The 17,776-nt window shown below is 31.3% G+C and overlaps 6 protein-coding genes and 1 long non-coding RNA gene across 10 annotated transcripts in view; 5 read left to right on the top strand and 2 right to left on the bottom strand.

The window, feature by feature from the left end:
- The first annotated feature begins 521 nt into the window (after positions 1-521).
- RpL28 (ribosomal protein L28) lies at positions 522-1,402 on the top strand. Of its 2 annotated transcripts, none has more exons than XM_089267166.1 (3): positions 522-564; positions 739-1,129; positions 1,223-1,402. In XM_089267166.1, exons 2-3 carry the CDS (start codon positions 773-775, stop codon positions 1,310-1,312), a joined length of 447 nt encoding a protein of 148 aa, XP_089123292.1. In that variant the 5' UTR covers positions 522-564; positions 739-772; the 3' UTR covers positions 1,313-1,402. The 2 variants fall into 2 exon arrangements, with proteins under 2 accessions (XP_089123292.1, XP_015781810.1); XM_015926324.3 differs by having other exon boundaries at positions 735-1,129.
- Positions 1,403-2,196: 794 nt separating this feature from the next.
- On the top strand, positions 2,197-3,162 carry Polr2H (DNA-directed RNA polymerases I, II, and III subunit Rpb8). The gene is made up of 4 exons (XM_015926598.3): positions 2,197-2,342; positions 2,466-2,549; positions 2,644-2,818; positions 2,902-3,162. The coding sequence occupies exons 1-4, from the start codon at positions 2,273-2,275 to the stop codon at positions 3,017-3,019; spliced, it is 447 nt and encodes a 148-aa protein (XP_015782084.1). The 5' UTR covers positions 2,197-2,272; the 3' UTR covers positions 3,020-3,162.
- Positions 3,163-3,860: 698 nt separating this feature from the next.
- On the top strand, positions 3,861-7,912 carry LOC107364734 (catalase-like). The gene is made up of 5 exons (XM_015932179.3): positions 3,861-4,505; positions 4,701-5,672; positions 6,454-6,644; positions 6,712-6,949; positions 7,055-7,912. The coding sequence occupies exons 1-5, from the start codon at positions 4,365-4,367 to the stop codon at positions 7,235-7,237; spliced, it is 1,725 nt and encodes a 574-aa protein (XP_015787665.1). The 5' UTR covers positions 3,861-4,364; the 3' UTR covers positions 7,238-7,912.
- A 13-nt stretch (positions 7,913-7,925) lies between these two features.
- Ercc1 (DNA excision repair protein Ercc1) lies at positions 7,926-8,895 on the bottom strand. Its single transcript, XM_015932215.3, has one exon. The coding sequence runs from the start codon at positions 8,609-8,611 to the stop codon at positions 7,946-7,948; it is 666 nt and encodes a 221-aa protein (XP_015787701.1). The 5' UTR covers positions 8,612-8,895; the 3' UTR covers positions 7,926-7,945.
- Positions 8,896-8,971: 76 nt separating this feature from the next.
- Positions 8,972-11,217, top strand: Arp1 (Actin-related protein 1). Of its 2 annotated transcripts, XM_015932202.3 has the most exons (7): positions 8,972-9,380; positions 9,520-9,666; positions 9,729-9,843; positions 9,907-9,999; positions 10,065-10,321; positions 10,387-10,630; positions 11,105-11,217. In XM_015932202.3, exons 1-6 carry the CDS (start codon positions 9,050-9,052, stop codon positions 10,590-10,592), a joined length of 1,149 nt encoding a protein of 382 aa, XP_015787688.1. In that variant the 5' UTR covers positions 8,972-9,049; the 3' UTR covers positions 10,593-10,630; positions 11,105-11,217. The 2 variants fall into 2 exon arrangements, with proteins under 2 accessions (XP_015787688.1, XP_089123291.1); XM_089267165.1 differs by lacking the exon at positions 11,105-11,217 and having other exon boundaries at positions 10,387-11,074.
- Positions 11,077-16,837, bottom strand: LOC107364788 (uncharacterized). Its single transcript, XR_001569250.3, has 4 exons — positions 16,471-16,837; positions 15,585-15,708; positions 13,261-13,380; positions 11,077-11,512 (listed from the first exon to the last, which is right to left on the bottom strand). It is a non-coding gene; the product is annotated as an uncharacterized LOC107364788 (long non-coding RNA).
- LOC107364744 (RNA binding protein fox-1 homolog 1-like) overlaps positions 12,424-17,776 on the top strand; it is a 44,082-nt gene continuing 38,729 nt past the window's right edge. For both annotated transcript variants that reach the window (XM_089267164.1, XM_089267163.1), the window contains exon 1: positions 12,424-13,327. In XM_089267164.1, the coding sequence (XP_089123290.1) occupies positions 13,241-13,327 (87 nt within the window). In that variant the 5' untranslated portion in view covers positions 12,424-13,240. The remainder of the gene's footprint in view (positions 13,328-17,776) is intronic.

Below are 17,776 nucleotides of genomic sequence, written 5' to 3'. Positions count from 1 at the left end.
TTTACAAAAAATAAGCTGTTTTTATGTAAGAGCCGAGAAGCTAAATTTCGGCTTAAAAACAAGATAGCTCTTTAAATAAGTTATTCTGTAGATTAATAAAATTGATAAAATCAAATAAATTAAGGTCGCAACTAATAATAATTTAAAGATTTGCAGAAGTTCTAAATAAAGAATGGTCATTATTTTTAATTATGCATAGATTATTGAAGAGATTATTAATTTAAACCTCATTCAGAGTGCATTGGAATTGGTTATTCTATTTGAAAATTTGATTCATCAAACTTTTATTGATTGTAATTAATTGAGGGTAAATTTCAAGCTTAACGAGAAAATTAATTGTGATTTGTAAATAACATTTATTTTTTATTTTAATTGATTAAGATGAAAACGATTGATCGAAATGAACAAAAGGCTGATTTGCTGTGAAAATAGACGTTTTCCTTATTTATACCGCAATTTTAGTAACCGGAAAAAAAAGATTTAGTTGTTTCCGCTGTAAATCTAAAACAGAGTAAGCTTTCTTCACTTCATCTTTAAACAATAATCTAATTGTTAACTTTTTAGGTAAGTTTCTCTTTATTATTTTATCTAATTAATAATTATTCTGTGTGTTATATCATGGATCTGTATTCTGACTGTGTTTTTATTGTACTGCACAGAATTTCTATCATGGTTAACTGTTTAAGTTTGACATTTTGATTTTCATTTTCATTTTTGCCTTTACTTTTCTCTAGGTAGCTTTTGGTTAAGTTATTAAGTTAAATAATTTACAATGAGTGGACGTAACACTGGAGTAAATGTTAGCCGAGATCTTCTCTGGCTTTTCACCAAAAACCATAACTGTAACATCTATAAACAAAAAGGAATCAAAGTACCATTCACCAAGGATCCTCTTAACCCCAAGGGTGTTCAAACTCTTCGATGGTCCGGTAGTATTCAACGAAAAACCCTGAGTGTTACTCCTCATCCTAAAGGTAAAGGTGTTGTCCTCGTATACCGCAAACGCAAGTACCAAATGATGCCCAAAAAAGCTTTGCAACGAGTACCTCTCTTAAAAGACAACAGACGGTCCTATCGAAGCATTAAGAAATTTGTTAACCGCAACTTCTACCGAACCGACCTTAAAATGGTAAATATTTCTTCTAGTTACATGAATGATTATATTTTTATTTGCTGCTACCTTGTTCAGTTGCTTAATCTGTTCTCATCTTTTTCTTTTCAGACTGTTCTCCGTAAAGCCAGTGCTATTCTTCGTAGTCAACAACCTCGAATCCACAGGAAGAGAAACAAGCGAGCAAAGAAAGCCGAATAGACTTTGGTTAACCTCTGTATAACCAGTTTGGTCATTAAATTGATAATTATCGCTTACAAATTAAATTTCTCAATAATTTAGTTCATTTAATTCATTAACTCTTTTTATTGCGTGTTACCTAGTTTCTTCTTTATTATAGTTAGAATCTTGATAATTTTAAAATTTTAACGATTATAAAGCTCATTCAGATATTCTAATATCTGATAGCTTGTATTGAGTCTGTTGAAAGGCGGCGGAAAATGTAATATGATTATTTCATTATCGTTCTGAGTTGGAACAAATCTTTGCCAATCTTACTGGTAGACGATTTAATTCAGTTTAATAGAACTGTGATCCAATTATCTGGCCAGAACTCGTGATTTATCTAAATGAAAGAGAAATTAAATTATTCACTTAATCGGGACTGTCCGTTACTCATAGTTTACAGAAACCAAATTAATAAATAGACTTGTAATCCCATCTATCTCAGTCATTCGTATGCAATTGATTTTGAAGAGAAGTTTTAATTTATGGACTATTTCCAGGGGGGAACAAGGTATTAATTAAGCTGTATGCAATTATTGGAAATATAATATTACTCGAAATCATAATTTGATACAATTATGGAAAACTTTAGAAATGTTATGGTTCTTACGTTTTTGGTCTATTATATTTTGTTGTTTCGTTTTAAAAACCAGGAGTTTTCTCATGAATATTCAAGTGATCAAAGTGATCATAGATATAGTTTTAATTCGGCACTCAAAATCAATACAACCTTGGTCGCACAAAATAGTTCTTGAACTTTGTCTGTATCTTGAAAAGAAAAGCACTTTACTCTTTGACTAAAAGTCACACTTTTGAAGCTACATTAGCAGTCGCAGTCACTCAAAATCACATGTTTATTTTTCAAACTAACCAGCTTTACTCAACCACAACCGTCTTCCTAATTTATCGTGTTTACATTTAATTAAATTAATAAATATGGCAGTTCTATTCGAAGATATTTTCGAAATCAAAGACATTGACCCTGAAGGAAAAAAGTTCAACAGAGGTAAGATAACTAGATGAATTAAAATGTCTCGTATCTCAGCTGTTGGTTTTTTGGTTGTTTTTGAAGGATTCAAATTTATATTATTTTTATCGTTAATATTATGACTTTTGTTCTATTTCTTAGTCAGTCGTATCCATTGTGATAGTGAATCTTTCAAGATGGAACTGATTTTGGATGTCAATTCCCAAATTTACCCTGTTGAATTAGGTAAGTTAGTCAAGATTTATGTTTCGATTCTTATATTCAACTCTGCTGTATTATAATGGAAAACATTGATTGGATTGTCTCATGTTTTAATTAGGTGACAAATTTCGACTAATGATTACAATTACCTTGCGAGAAGATGGCTTTCCTACCGATAATGAATGGTCCTCTGAAGAAACTAAATCAGTCTTGGCGGATTCATTTGAATACGTAATGTTTGGTAAAGTCTACAGAATTGAGGGAGATGAAGGTCCTGGTGATGCATCTAGATTGTAAGTGACTTCAAGCTTAATCATTTTATTCAATTTTCATTTACTAATTTTTATTTTCTCTTGCAAAATCGCACATTTACCAGAGCTACCTATGTTTCTTTTGGAGGATTACTAATGAGATTACAAGGCGACCCAAACAATTTACATGGTTTTCAAATGGATCAGAATGTATATTTATTGATGAAAAGACTCGCTTTCTAAATTCATTTGTTAAAATTCGAATCGAATGACCAACACTTTCACTCGTTTTCGTATCCATCTACAACTCATCTTGTTAAAATCAAAGCGCTCACCTTTCACTAAAACCAACATTAAACCAATAAAGAATCAAGTAAAACAGGTTACATAGCTGTAATCTCATTACTTCGGTTCAAAATAATTTCTCATGATAGTTACTTTTCACATCTAATGAATATTTGTCAACTACATCTTCATTGGAACGATAAGTCTAAAAATATTTATGCAAACATATTGAAAGATGAATTTTACTGAATTATAAGTCATTACCTAGACGAATTGAATTATTTGAGACAGAAGGAACTACCTTTTGCAAATCATACAAGATCATCATGTAAGAAAATCAACTATTCAATACTTCTAAAGTTTTTTTCTAGGCTGAGCTTTCGTCAATTTTGGATGAGCTGATCAAAGCTTATCATGAAAACATTCAATTCTTGAAAACCAAAGTACTCACCATCTCTTAATGTTAGCTATCTGTAACAATATTTTAAAACTTTTCTTTATTTTCCAAATCTTTGATGGTGATTCAATCAGGGATAAGGTGTTAGTCTCAGGGAGAAAGAAGATCGCTGAACCAGGTAAATTAAAGGAAAAACAATATAAGACAATCAGATTAGGGTTTAATAAACCATTGAACAAAAACAAAGAAAAATCCGTTAAACAAAGAGCTAATGGGGGTAAAAAGATAGGCAGAAAAATAAGACAAATTAAAATAGAGAGAAAGAGGGAAGGAAAGATTGAAAAGAAAGATGAAAAAGAAAGAGAACTCACCTTGAGACAATCGACTTTTTGCGTTACTTCAACACTCAAACCTTTTGTCACCTTTTTCAATTGAGTACATTTAGTTCAATCCCCCTTGGACAATTAATACCAAGTCAACACCATTAAAATTAGTTGACACTCCATTTTATCTTTTGCTATCCTTTTTCACCCAGTTGATCATTCTCATTACTGGACATATTCAATAAACTGATAAACAGATCAACATTGTTTACGTATATGCAAATATTCCTATTAGTGTTTCATAAAACTATTCATGAGTAATTCATGAACATCTAATGTTATTGTGTACACGGAGATATTATAGTGCAAAATCAACACAGAAATAATCCAGTTACACAACAGTATAACGATTATTGTGATCATATGTGGACAAATATTTATCTCATGATGATCGATTGTCACTGAATCATCTCTCCGTGATTTTTGGCTGAAATCCCATCTAAATCCCATTCTAAACACTGATTTCCTGATGATGAATTGTACTATCTTCCTTTAACGTCCATTATACATTTGTTAGCTCAATATGATTCCATTTCGGATTATTGCAATCATTATTTGTGCATCTTTTTTATCAATAACCAATAGTTTCAAAAATGGAACCTCGCCATCGAAGTCTCCATCAGCACTGCCGTCATCAATAACTTCAACATCACCAAATGAGCAAGTAAGTTTTAAATTTTTGAAGTTCAGAAGATGAAGACTTTTTCCGTTATAAGTTGAGTCTAACCTTAATGTTTCAACTTTATCAGACTATATCTGTAAACCAAACACAAATTTTCCCACTCTCCGAAATTCACCAAGAATTGCTGTATTATTTATATTCTTAACCTTTTTCTTTCTCACCGTTTATCGCTTTTAGTTTGATGAATTACCAGAACCGATTCTACCAAATACTGGTCCTGGTGGATTTTATGATGGTAACCTAACAGCACAAGAAAACAAGTATCATGCCACAATTGATGATGACTTTATAACAAGCCCATTGACTTTTAGTGGTAAACATTATACTCGATTTGGTGGAGCTCCAGTCCATGAAAAGATCAATGTTTTAACTGCTGGTAAAAAGGGTCCTCTTCTTATGGAAGATATTACCTTTTTTGAAGAAATGAGCCATTTTTCTCGAGAACGAATACCAGAAAGAGTTGTCCATGCCAAAGGAACGGGCGCATTTGGCTATTTTGAAGTGACCAATCCACATGTAACTGCTTTCACTAAAGCATCTTTCCTTTCCAAACCTGGTAAACGGACTAAAGTTGCTGTAAGATTTTCAACTGTTGCTGGAAGTAAAGGATCAGCTGATACTGTTCGGGATCCTCGAGGATTCTCTGTTAAACTATACACTGATGAAGGAAATTTTGATTTACTGATGCTTAATTTTCCAGTCTTCTTTGTTAGAGACCCTCTAAGGTTTTTCAATTTCATTCACAGTCAAAAGAAAGATCCTCAATCAAACCTAATCAACTATGATTACTTTTGGGATTACATTTCACTAACCCCTGAAACTCTACATGCAGTTTCATATCTATTTACCGACCTCGGTACACCAGATGGATATCGACACATACATGGCTTTAGCTTGAGCACATTCAAATTGGTTAATCGGTATGATAAAGTTGTCTTTGGAAGGTGGCACTTTCTGACTAATCAAGGAATCCGTAATTTAACTGCTGACATAGCTACTAAATTGGCAGGATCTAATCCAGATTATGCCACTGAAGACTTATTCAAAGCAATTCATGCTGGTAATTATCCTTCATGGAGAGTTTGTATCCAAGTTATGACCCAAAAGCAAGCTCACAAGTGGAAACATAGTCCTTTTGACCCTACAAAAGTGAGTACAATCGAGAGAAAATTCACACTTTTCGATCTCAAAAATCAATCAACGAAATAATATTGATACTAAATTATCAATTAATGTAGTCGAGTAACTTAATTATGCGAAATCATTATATACTGACCTTGTCTGCAGTGTAAATGACAGTTTTATTTAAAATCGGCTAAGAATCGATTAGAAACATTTAAATCATAATTACAATTCAGTAACCCTGTAATTAAATATACAAGTATGTAAACAAACCAGACTAGGTTAAACGTCTGGTCGGTGACATCGTAAAGTAATTACTATAATAGGCCATATTAAAGTTAATGAATTTAGGAAAAGTGCAACTTGATCACAAGGTAATTGCATTAAAGTGATTCTAATAATAGGTGAAAGTTATTATTTTTAATCGAATGCCAACAATGCTTTTCAATGAAACAATGTTGCCATTTTTACACCAAATATCCTTTTGACTCAAGTAAAGCTAGAGATATGATCATAACTTCAGTCCATTTCCATCGTTTCGAAAACCTTTTAAAAATGAAACTGAAGAAGCATTGTGTAAATGATTTAACTACTTTCTACTTTGATTCACACAATTCGATAATTTGTTAAGACAAAACACCACACAATTTGAATAATAGATGTAGAAGTATAAATTAGCCAGAAACAATGAAATTTTTGTTCCAATTTGATTATTTTCATTTTCTTTTCATTTCAATTGAATAGCGGAAAGTGAAGAGTTTTTAAAAATCACTAATGCCTTACCATTCGTTGCTTCTTTTGTGTACAGTTATGGCCTTTGAAACATTTCCCTCTCATCGAAGCTGGTAAATTGGTATTAACACACAACCCTAAAAACTTCTTCGCTGATATTGAACAATTAGCTTTTAATCCAGCAAATCTTGTTCCTGGAATTGAACCATCAACTGAAAAGATTCTCCAAGGAAGATTAGTTTCTTACCATGAAGCTCAAAGTTACAGGTGGGTGAAAATGACAAGAAAATTTAATCTAAATGGTTTCATTAATATTTGTCTCGTCTCTTCACAGACTTGGAACCAACTTTTTCAAGCTTCCCGTTAATCAAGCAGCTTCTGATACTGCTTATCCAAATATCAGAGACGGTGGTTACTGTTATGATGATAATGGTGGAAAAGGACCCAATTATTTTCCAAATTCATTTGATTTTAAGAAGGAAGATGAAACGGAGAAACCGAGTAAATGGAAACTACCGTCTTATGTTGAAGTAAAAAGATATGATACAACCCATGATGACAACTATTCTCAGGTATATTTGTTTAAGAATTGAAATTTTCAGTTAAACAGTTCATTGTACTAAGCTAATTCTTGTCTTCTTTTGTTTAATTCATCCTTTTGTTGCTTACTTTTACAGGTTTCCAAATTTTGGGAGGCATTGGCACCAAAAGATCGGGATCATTTGATTTACAATTTGAGTACTCATTTGAAGCGGGCCAAGAAATTTATTCAAGAAAGATTCTTGTATCATGTACGAATAGCTCATCCAGAGTATGGTCATCGTTTGAAAGAAGCACTGGACTTTTTTGCTGGTAAATAAGCTAAAAGAGTTGGATACTTAAAGACTCAATTTTGGACTCCAATCATTTTGAAACATGTTCAGATTGTGTATGGTTTTTGCATCAATATTTATTTTTGACCTCACAATTGGACTGATCAAGGAAAGAAAATTATATCGACGAAAATTTACCAGTTTTCAAGAAACTTACATTCTTAAATTATAAATGGTTGCCAAAGTTTTGAATACAAATGAGCATTTTGAAGCTTTATCGTCATCTTTCGTCTATTCCAGTGTTTATTGAGTTAAGAGCTGGTTAACTTGTAATGCACGAGACTTGATTGAAACAAAACTTTTCATTTGTTTATAATTTTTTGTATTGATCAAAAGATTTCGAGCAAACACAATTCAATGCTGTAAAATCTGCAAGAGAAAATGCCTTTTTAATCATTTTTCTCGACATCACCATTTTCAATACCATCAATCCAGTTATTCTTTCAGCTTCATAATGTAATTAACCAATCATAAGATCTGTAAAACATTGTAAATCGACTGTTATTTAGCTAATGAAATTATTTGTCCTACTCTTCACGCTTTCAACTAGGCGCCAATACAAATAAAGCAAAAATGAAAACAAAAGCAAAATGAATAATTAAATTAGACTCAGGCTATGAAACTCAGGCTTGTTTCATGCTTTTGCCTATTTTACGAGTTAAACGCATTTTACGGCTAATATTTTAAAAATGGGGTTTAATCACTTCTTATAAAAGGTTTGTGAAAAGCTTGGTACAATTTTTCTGCTTTTAATGGTCCTAGACCTGGACATAATCCTAAAGTTTCGGCATCGGATTTTACTATCTTTTCAAATGACTCAAAATTGGATATGAGAGACAGTGAATCAGTTTTATTGATGGATTTGACGCTTGATAGAGCCTCGATCACGCACTTGTGTTTGTCCTCAGTTCCATTTATATTAGCAAGCTGCTTTTCCATGATCATAGCAGGAGACTTTTTCTCAAAAAGCTTATAATGTTCAATCATCCTAGACGCTTCTTCTGGTGACCAGCAACACATCAAGGTGAAATCCGCCATAATTGAAACTTTAGCTAATTCTTTCAAACTTGCATTTGGATCTACTACATCCACCAAAACTAATAAGACTTGCAATTGATATGATTTGCCAACTTGTTGCATTCGATCGTATATATAATGAGGATATTGGGTGTGATGTTTAAGTGTCATATAAAGAGCACATGTAGTTTGACCAAGAATAAAATCAGGCACAATATCATTAAACATCCAACGGACACTCTTTATTCCAGCCAGAATAGCATTATTCTTCAACCTCGGATTCACTTGAACCACGTTTGGTGTTAAAATAGTGGCTGAGGTGGAAGGTCCAGCGGTAGTTGTCATTTCAGACTGTTGTAGTAAAAGTTTTTAACAAAATATATCGTGAATAATCACCAAACAAAACAATGTTTAATAAAACAAAATAGTCTTGAGCAGAAAACACTTGTTATGTGTAGATACAGCTAATTCATACAAAATTCAACGAATTAGAAAGACAAGAACATATTTAAGTCTTTGGATTTTCAGAAATATTCAAAATATAAGAAAAAATATAGATAGCTTATAGAGAAATTGTTGTCTAACTGATTAATTTGTTTACATTAATCAATGTAAACAAAGAAACATTTTTGATTTGCTCCTTTGAATTTACCGCTGTATTTGGCTTTGCTGTCATCTGTTGTTCATCACATGCAACAAATTATGTGCAGCTGATAAGTGGTTTGGTTGGTTGGTTAAGATTGATTGTCAAATAAATTAATTTATAAACTTAAACTGTTTAAGATGGATTTAGATGTTATCGCTAATCAACCGATTGTTATCGACAATGGGTCTGGTGTTATCAAAGCTGGATTCGCTGGTGATCAAGTTCCAAAATGTATCTTTGCCAACATGATAGGTAAACCAAAACATCTTCGGGTGATGGCCGGGGCTCTTCAATTGGATAATTTTATTGGTAAAAAGGCTGAAGAGCATCGTGGTTTATTGACAATCAAATATCCCATGGAACATGGTATTGTCACTGATTGGAATGAGATGGAAAAGATTTGGAGCTATATTTATGCAAAAGAGCAACTTCAGACATTCCCAGAGGAACATCCCGTGCTTCTCACTGGTCAGTTCTTTACAGTTAACTTAATTAGAAAAACGATTGATACTATTGATTGATTAAGATTTCTAAATACAACTGACTATTCTTCATTTTAACATGCTAATATTTTTTTTCAACTTGATTATTGTATTCAACTCCACAGAGGCTCCTTTAAATCCAAGAAGGAACCGTGAAAGAGCTGCCGAAATTTTCTTCGAAACATTCAATGTACCCGCTCTCTTTATATCAATTCAAGCCGTCCTTAGTCTGTATGCTACTGGTCGAACCACCGGTGTTGTTTTGGATTCAGGTTAGATCACTGTTATAATCAAAGAAATTTAATGTCTTCAACTGTTTTTCAACTTATTTTAGGCGATGGTGTTACTCATGCAGTGCCTATCTATGAAGGCTTCGCTCTACCTATGTCTATTGTTAGGTCTGATATTGCTGGTAGAGATGTAACCAGATATTTGAAGCTTCTGTTAAGGTAAATACAAAATCAACAATTTATCTCTTTACTTAAACTAATGATTTTTTATTTTCCACTCAGAAAGGAGGGTCTTATTTTTAATACCACCGCTGAGTTTGAAGTGGTTAAAAATATAAAGGAAAAAATTTGCTACATCACTAGCAACCCTCAAAGGTAAGTTCAGAACTATAATCAATACTAGTGCATACCTCTTACATCATTATTTAATTATTTTTCAGGGTACTTGATGATCTTTCTGCTACAAATAATGAGCTAGAGAAAACCTTGTACACTCTTCCTGATGGAAATCATGTTGAGATTGGAGCAGGTCCTAGGGTTAGAGCTCCTGAAATTCTTTTTAGGCCTGATATTATTGGTTGTGAATTCGAAGGAGTTCATGATGTTTTGGCTTACAGTATACAAAAATCCGATATGGACCTACGTAAAGTTTTCTACCAAAACATTGTTCTCAGTGGAGGAAGCACTTTAATAAAAGGTTAGTTACTTGCAATCGTCAGCCATAAATTTCGTGATTTTCATTCCATATTGCTTTTTTATTAGGTTTTGGTGATCGTTTACTAAACGAGCTTCGTAAGATTACTCCGAAAGAATTGAAAATAAGAATCAGTGCTTCTAGTGAACGATTGTTTTCAACATGGATTGGAGGATCTATTCTGGCAAGTTTGGACACATTCAAGCGTATGTGGGTATCAAGAAAAGAGTATGACGAAGCGGGTCATAGAGCAATTCATCGAAAAACTTTTTAGTTATTGTTACATAAAATAAAGCTACAAACAACTTCAAGGTACTATTTAATAATGATGCTATTTATACCTAAGAAGATGATAAAAGTCAAACAAGGCTTATGCCGATTATAGCATAACAAGCACCACGTTAAGTGTAAAAATAAATTTTTGATATAATAAGTCAAATGAAATCACTAACAATTACAATTGAAGATCTTGCAAGAAGAGAAACTTAACAATACTCTGTAAATGCGATTAGCATTTCCTCTCAAATCAGTTGCTTAATCGATGTAACTCGAATTAACTGATTTCTTTTCTCCTCTCGACCAAAGTTCGTTTTCTTCGCTTTAATTTTCGCTCTGTATTGATTCTTTGTATGATAATTATTTCAATTATGTTATTTTCACTTCGTGATTCAACTTAACAGCAATCCAAATGATTCCCGAAACAATCATTTTTTATTATATTATCTATGATAAACTCAATCAATTTTCTCATTTCTCCATGAAGTAATCAATTTCTTTATTTTACAGTCTTGTTTTTTACGCTTGTAAAACATGATTAAATACAATTCATGGATGTAATTTATTTCGCATAAAGTTGGCCAAAAGAACTTTTAAAATTAAAGTTGGATTATTGTCATCAATTACTTAAAGTTTCAACTCGTAAATTTGATATTTGGAGTTTCATTAATATTAAGATCCAGATATTAAACATTCAATCCCACATCCAAATCCTGGGAAACTCGGATTGATAATTGATAACATTCAACTCACTAATATATCGGTTTATTTGTGGGCTTTGATTTGAAGATTGATTTTAAATTTTGATTACAAAGCGGGCAAGTGTAAAAATTAACGAATCCAAGTTGTAACTCCAATAATGAAAGACTTCAAGTGATAACAATCCTCGGATGATCCTGACGATGATATGCAATCGGGCTAAATTAAAATAATTTTATAATATAAAAGATGAAAGTATTTAAGAAAGTGAGTCAATGGTAATTGAAATCAGAGGAAATTTAAAGAGAAGCATCAATTGTATGAGAAACTGAAACATCGCCATGAAAAATAAATTTATGGTCAAAAGATGTTTGAATGTTTGCTATTTATGGACTCAATACTGTCTGAAGTTGTCCAGTTACTAATTAGATATAAAAGGTCAACAATAATCTACTTAAAAAGCTTAATTAGCTTTACTCAAATTGACTTGCTTTCATCTAATTTGATATTTCAATTTACAAGCAAACACATGTGATTACAGAAATTACTCGAAGAGCATTTTCCAATTTAAATCATCAATCAATGAGAGTTGCAAAAATGGCCATTACCAAGCATTACATCCAAATCAACTGACAATTGTGAAACGAGTGATTAACAAGGATTGAATATACATATTTACACAATCAAACCATAATACCATTGACCATAAACTGTTTAAAAATAAAATGTAAATTAACCTTAAATGGATGTTTTATTATTGTGTATAAAAATTGGTAATCTGTAAGGATAAACCTAAAGCAGAAACAAAATAAACGTAAAATAATTTGTTGGTAAGCAACAATATCCTCTTATGATGACCAAGTTAATACATGGGTATAAATATAAGTGTAGGCTCTTAAATTATGAACCCAGATTGTCAACAACACAAGATTACTGTGTTTAATCACTAATCAAGACTTGACCTTTCCTTATTTAATTTATCTTGCATGGTAAGATGATCAAGCCCTGCGCAAATATCATTCAACATGTTTAACCGTTTCTGTTGCTGTTTGTCTTGTAATACTTGCGCATATCATTTATGCTATACTGAGCAATAAAAAGCAAGTTGATCATCATTCAGTCATTTTCAGAGGTAAACAGCTTCATCATCACCATTAACCGTTGTCATCACCATCTTCATAATAACCATCAACATCAACAATACCAAAATTTTCGTTCTGTAAGGTTACAATTTTCAGCCAAATTAACTCGACAAAATGTTAAACTCTTGAACATCTAAACCTTTTGAAAAGCCAACCCAGAAACGACAAAATATTTGTCCATCAATTAAAGCAACATTTAAATTTAAACAATTTACACCAATTTCATACAAACAACTTTATTCAATCCTTTTATTGTCAACTTATCAACAAGTTATACCATTCAATACAAATTCAATCAATGAGCTTCATTTTTCCAACTTTTCAATCTTTTAATCTTTGTTCCATCTTTTCCGACTCCTAATCATTGCCCTGTAAAACTTGATCGTCCATCATCAATCCACTGATTAACAAGCAACAATGCTTAATGTTTTCCTCTTTTACTTTCCCTGTTGATTGATTTTACTCATCAACACTCTAATCATCGTTAATCATAATTGTTTACAGTTGTTGATTACATTTTAAATTTTGACCATTTTTCACTTTCTAAAAAGTAAACCCAAAAACCAGAAAATAAAACCAAAACAGTCAACAAGTTTAGTCTTTAACAGTGAATATGTTTACCAGTAAAATTGTGATTTAGTTTTCATTAAACCACAATTAATGCCTATCAATATAGAGACAATTAAAGGTTCTCATTGAAACGGATTTACCAAATTTAAATCAAATTTTGAAGCAACCATTGATCAATATAACCAGAGGACAATTTAAAGTAAACAAGTAAACAAAACTGGAAATCCCAATTGAAATGTATCATCGAGTGCTTACCGATCTTCCAACTCGTCATCATCTTCCCTCACCAATAGATATTATTGGTTTTCTGCCATCTCCTCAGGTAAATAGATTCAACTCTAATCAAACTTAATTAAACCATGATTCTTGAATTATCTTCAGTGAACAAGAAGAAAAAAAGAAGAAGAGAAAAGCAAAAATCAATCTTCAAAATGATCAACAAACTCTTTGGGTTGTAAACCAGAAAATACAAAGTTGCCCATTTAAAAGCAACCCAATCTCATTAAAACTTGGCGTCAAATTTTGATTACCAGTAAATTGCCATTTCCAAATCAAAATACTAATTTAATTATCATTTACTTAACCTACAGCTTTTTTGTTCCTCAGTTAAAGGTGAAAACAAAAGCGAAAACCAGAAAACGAAGAGAAGAAGAGAAACAATAAGTTGATTTATTTTCTTGATTTACTTCTGTTGATTCATTTCGCCAATTTATTGAGTTAATTTATCAACTTGATTTATACCAAGTTAAACAGATTGATTAGAGTAAAACTTTCAACTCTATTAACCCTTCAACATAATACCATTGAGAGATTTGTATTTTCAAACATTGATTTGATTTTGTAAAATTGAAACAAATTTCATTTCCATTCAATGAGCGTGTCAACAAAAAGGTTTCATTATTATTTTCATCAAACCTTCAATTCAATTTCATGTTGATCAAGTTAACCAGCATGAAAACCTCAAACATTATCTTCCATAATTATGAGTATAAAGGCTTTCAATGTTTAACTTGATTTGTGAAAATGTCAAATTCTGGTAAAGATTTGGTTCCAACTGTAAATTTTGCCTTTTTTATTGAAATGGTTTCGAGTTTCGAGTCAAATGGTAATCATGATAATCTAAATAACAATTATAACGAGTAAGTTGGATGAGAAAAGAAGATTTTGGAATAAAAAAGCATGAAATGACGAGAATCAAGATGAAAAGCATATTAAGCAAGTTTTTTCATCCATAGACAAAGATAATGTGAAGTGTAACATTAAAATATATGAGGTTAGTTTTCGTTTGCCTCAGTGGTAAACATTTTCATCCTTCATCCATGAATTATTATTTCATCTTCTTTTTGAATAAATACATTGGAAGAAACCATTTTTCTTTTCCTTATCCCTTAACCATATCTGAAGCATCTTCAAGCAAACTTATCTGTTCTCCCTTCCTGGACAAAGAATCTGTATTCATCTTCACCTTCACCTTCATCATCACAGTCATTTTAGTCTACATTCATGTCCACTCGGATCAAATCCTGAAATCTTCAACTTTACATTTTATCCATCAATTCAATCCAATCATAAAGTGATATCAATAACGAGAAGCAAAAAGCTGTGACCAAAAAAAATGTTTACATTTAAATGGTTTACAATAAATTTAAGTCAACTGGTTGTAACCTTTTGAGGATTGATTTTGGTCCAAACAATTATCAATATTTTAACCAGAATATTGAATTTCATTTGCACAAAATTCTTCAGAAACATGAAACCTTTACATTTAGCTTTTTAATGTCGCATCACAATGATTTACAAAATAGATTGATAAAAAATTTCAAGTTATTATATTTTGGTACGTTTGATAACCATTCAATTCAGTTCCTTAAACTGCACTTATCTTCACTCCAAGAACGAACCAAGATTAATCATGGAATCTGTTTAGTTCGTAGTTTTCATAGCCTCTCAATACACCAATGTATCAAATGATAAACTTGACTATTTTAAATTTAGTTGAAAATCGAGTTTTGTTCTATTCGTTTCTACAAATTCTAAAGACACCAAAAATAGAGTAAAATAGTGAATTTGGAATGAAATGAAATTGGATTTTGATCAGTCATTTTGTGCTTTTAATACCGTTCTTTAATTATTCAACGTTGATTATCAAAAGGGAAATGTTAACATTGAACAATCTTATTTTGTCTCACTCGATTTGTCAGTCTTGATAATCTTTAGTCATGTTTTCCCTTGCACTTAACTCACCATCAAACATGTCTTACTTTATTTATAACATTACCATTCAAATGATTAACTCTAAATGATGATGATAATGTGTGTATAGTTTAACCCTTTGACAATTGTTTTGCATAAAATATTATTTTCTTTGAGTAATTTGATTAACTTGATTCTCGCAGCCTTTTTTTCCTGGTTCACCATTAACTTTACCTTCCACTTTCACTAACCTTTCCAGTCTTTCCTCTCAAATTAACCAATATCAAGACATTTTTTTTCTTTCATTCATTTCTAAAGAATCGATAATTCATAATTCACATGATAACACACATTCATTTTTATAAGATCTTAATTATTGCCTTTACCTTTCTTTTTGCTCCTTTACTTTCCCTTCCAACGATTACTGAACCTTATTTGGTTGCCATTATGATTGTCATTACTTTAATCATCAGGAAGAGTTAAATGAACAGACCTTATTCAATCATTAATCTAATGTGTATATTAATACATCCAACATGGTAAAAGAAAAAAGCGAGAAGAGAAAAAATTTTTATCAAATTATATGGAAAAGGCAATTTACGTTTATCATGATAACTATTGATGATTGACCGATTGTTGACTTAAAATGTGAAAAACTTTTCAACACGAAAATTTTCATGATTATGGTGATTCGTGATTATCATGGTTACCATCATGATCATGATTGCTATTAATGGCTTTAGATTAACTTGGCCTTAACTCGCTATTTTTACTTGCTCTTTTGCCGGAAGTTCCGATAATGTTCAGATTCTTGCTTCAGCTTTTGCCTTTTCATTTCATTTGTCACTTGAATGCATTCATTTCCTGTTATTCCAAGTTTTAATCTAAACATTATCATTCATAATGGCCATTTATATTTCATACAAGTTGAAGAGTCCAGATTAAACCACCAAAGCCTTTCATTTAATCCTTTCATTTCTTGTAAACTTCATTGATTGCCATTTGAAAACAATTTCATACTCAACTTGATCCAATCAGTTTCAGGTTAATGAGTTGATATTTAAATTAATCATTTTTGTCAACATTTTTCTCAGTTTCACTTTTAGACTGGATTTGATTGATATCGATTCATCACTAATTTGATGAGAAAAGTCTGTAAATTTAAATTTAGTTTCAATTTAATTTCCTCTTTTTTTCAAATTCTGCTGATGAGAATTATTGATGAAATGATATAAAAACATAAGTTGAATCCAATTAAATTAAGAAACTTACCTTGAAATTCAGATCGATTCTTGGTTTCACCTTATCATCGACTTCACAAACCAAGAAAATAGAAATTCTTCTTTTCCTTGTTTCTTCCAGAATCTTGTGAAATTGTTCAATGAAACTCCAACTCACCTTTAATCAACGAAAACGTTCCAATGATATTTTCCAATTTTTTTGAGCAACATCATTCCTTAAGCGAACATTTTGAACCAAAAGAAAATCTTTTCAGCAATTTTCACCATTCCATAATTTCACTAAACAAACGATTAAAACATGACAAAATCTGTGTGAGATGATGAAGACAGAGGAAAAGGATGTTCTGGAAGAAAGTTTTTTCCCTACTTCCATTTACTGTTGAGAAGCAAATCATATGTTAACCTTTCAAGTTTTTTTTGATAATCTTAATCATTCTTTTTTTTATAAAAAACTCGTTTTAATCATTCTAATGTCACAGTTGCAATAAATGATTATCAACTTTATCAATCAATTTGCTCATCAACTCTTTGCTTTCATAATTGTCTGATTGATACACTTTAGTTTGTGCTAATCACAGTTTACTCAATGTTTGTCTAACCTTGATTATTACTTTACTCTTTGGTTGCAACTCAATTTGGATAAACAAACTCATCTTTAAATTGATAAATAATGTTGATATGGATCGATATTGAAAATACATGATATCACCTGTAAGCCTCCATTTGCAACTCCACAGAGTCTTTACACAAACTTTAATCTCCTTTCAATTGAATTGGTTCAGTTTCAAGTCTGAAAATTGTTGAGCGATTGTAAAATGTTTGAGAATTGTTTGGTTACAAGTTGAAAAACGTGAATAACTATAACGTGATAAGACTAGGAAATTCCCTGGTTATCTATTGTACTTATCCTTCATCAGACGTCAACATGTGAATGATGTGATGAAGATGACATTGATAGGTAATTAAAAGTACTTGAATACAGGGAGTGAAAATAGTAATGATGAAAAGCATATTCACCAAGAGATCAGTGAATAAAGAAGATAATAACTGATGATATTTCAACACCTGATTAACTGGTAAACAAGAAATGAAAGGTTACATATAAAGGTAAGATTACTGTATAAATAGGATCAACCCATGAAAAATGGCAATAAATATCGAACATGGAACAAAATTCTAGACTTTTATTGTTGAAAAATTAACAATTTGATCATAAAATGTCTCTTGCCCAAGGATAGTTTGAAGGGCCATTCCTGATCTGAAATGACAAGTTTAAAGGTTGAGAAGAAAATTGAATGTGACAAAAATTTTCAAGATAATTCTCGATTGATTTCATT

This window comes from Tetranychus urticae, chromosome 2, assembly GCF_039701765.1.
Source record: "Tetranychus urticae isolate SD_2017Ah chromosome 2, NJAU_TeUrti_SD_1.0, whole genome shotgun sequence".
NCBI lineage: Eukaryota > Metazoa > Arthropoda > Arachnida > Trombidiformes > Tetranychidae > Tetranychus > Tetranychus urticae.
This window is presented reverse-complemented; position numbering and strand designations above follow the sequence as displayed.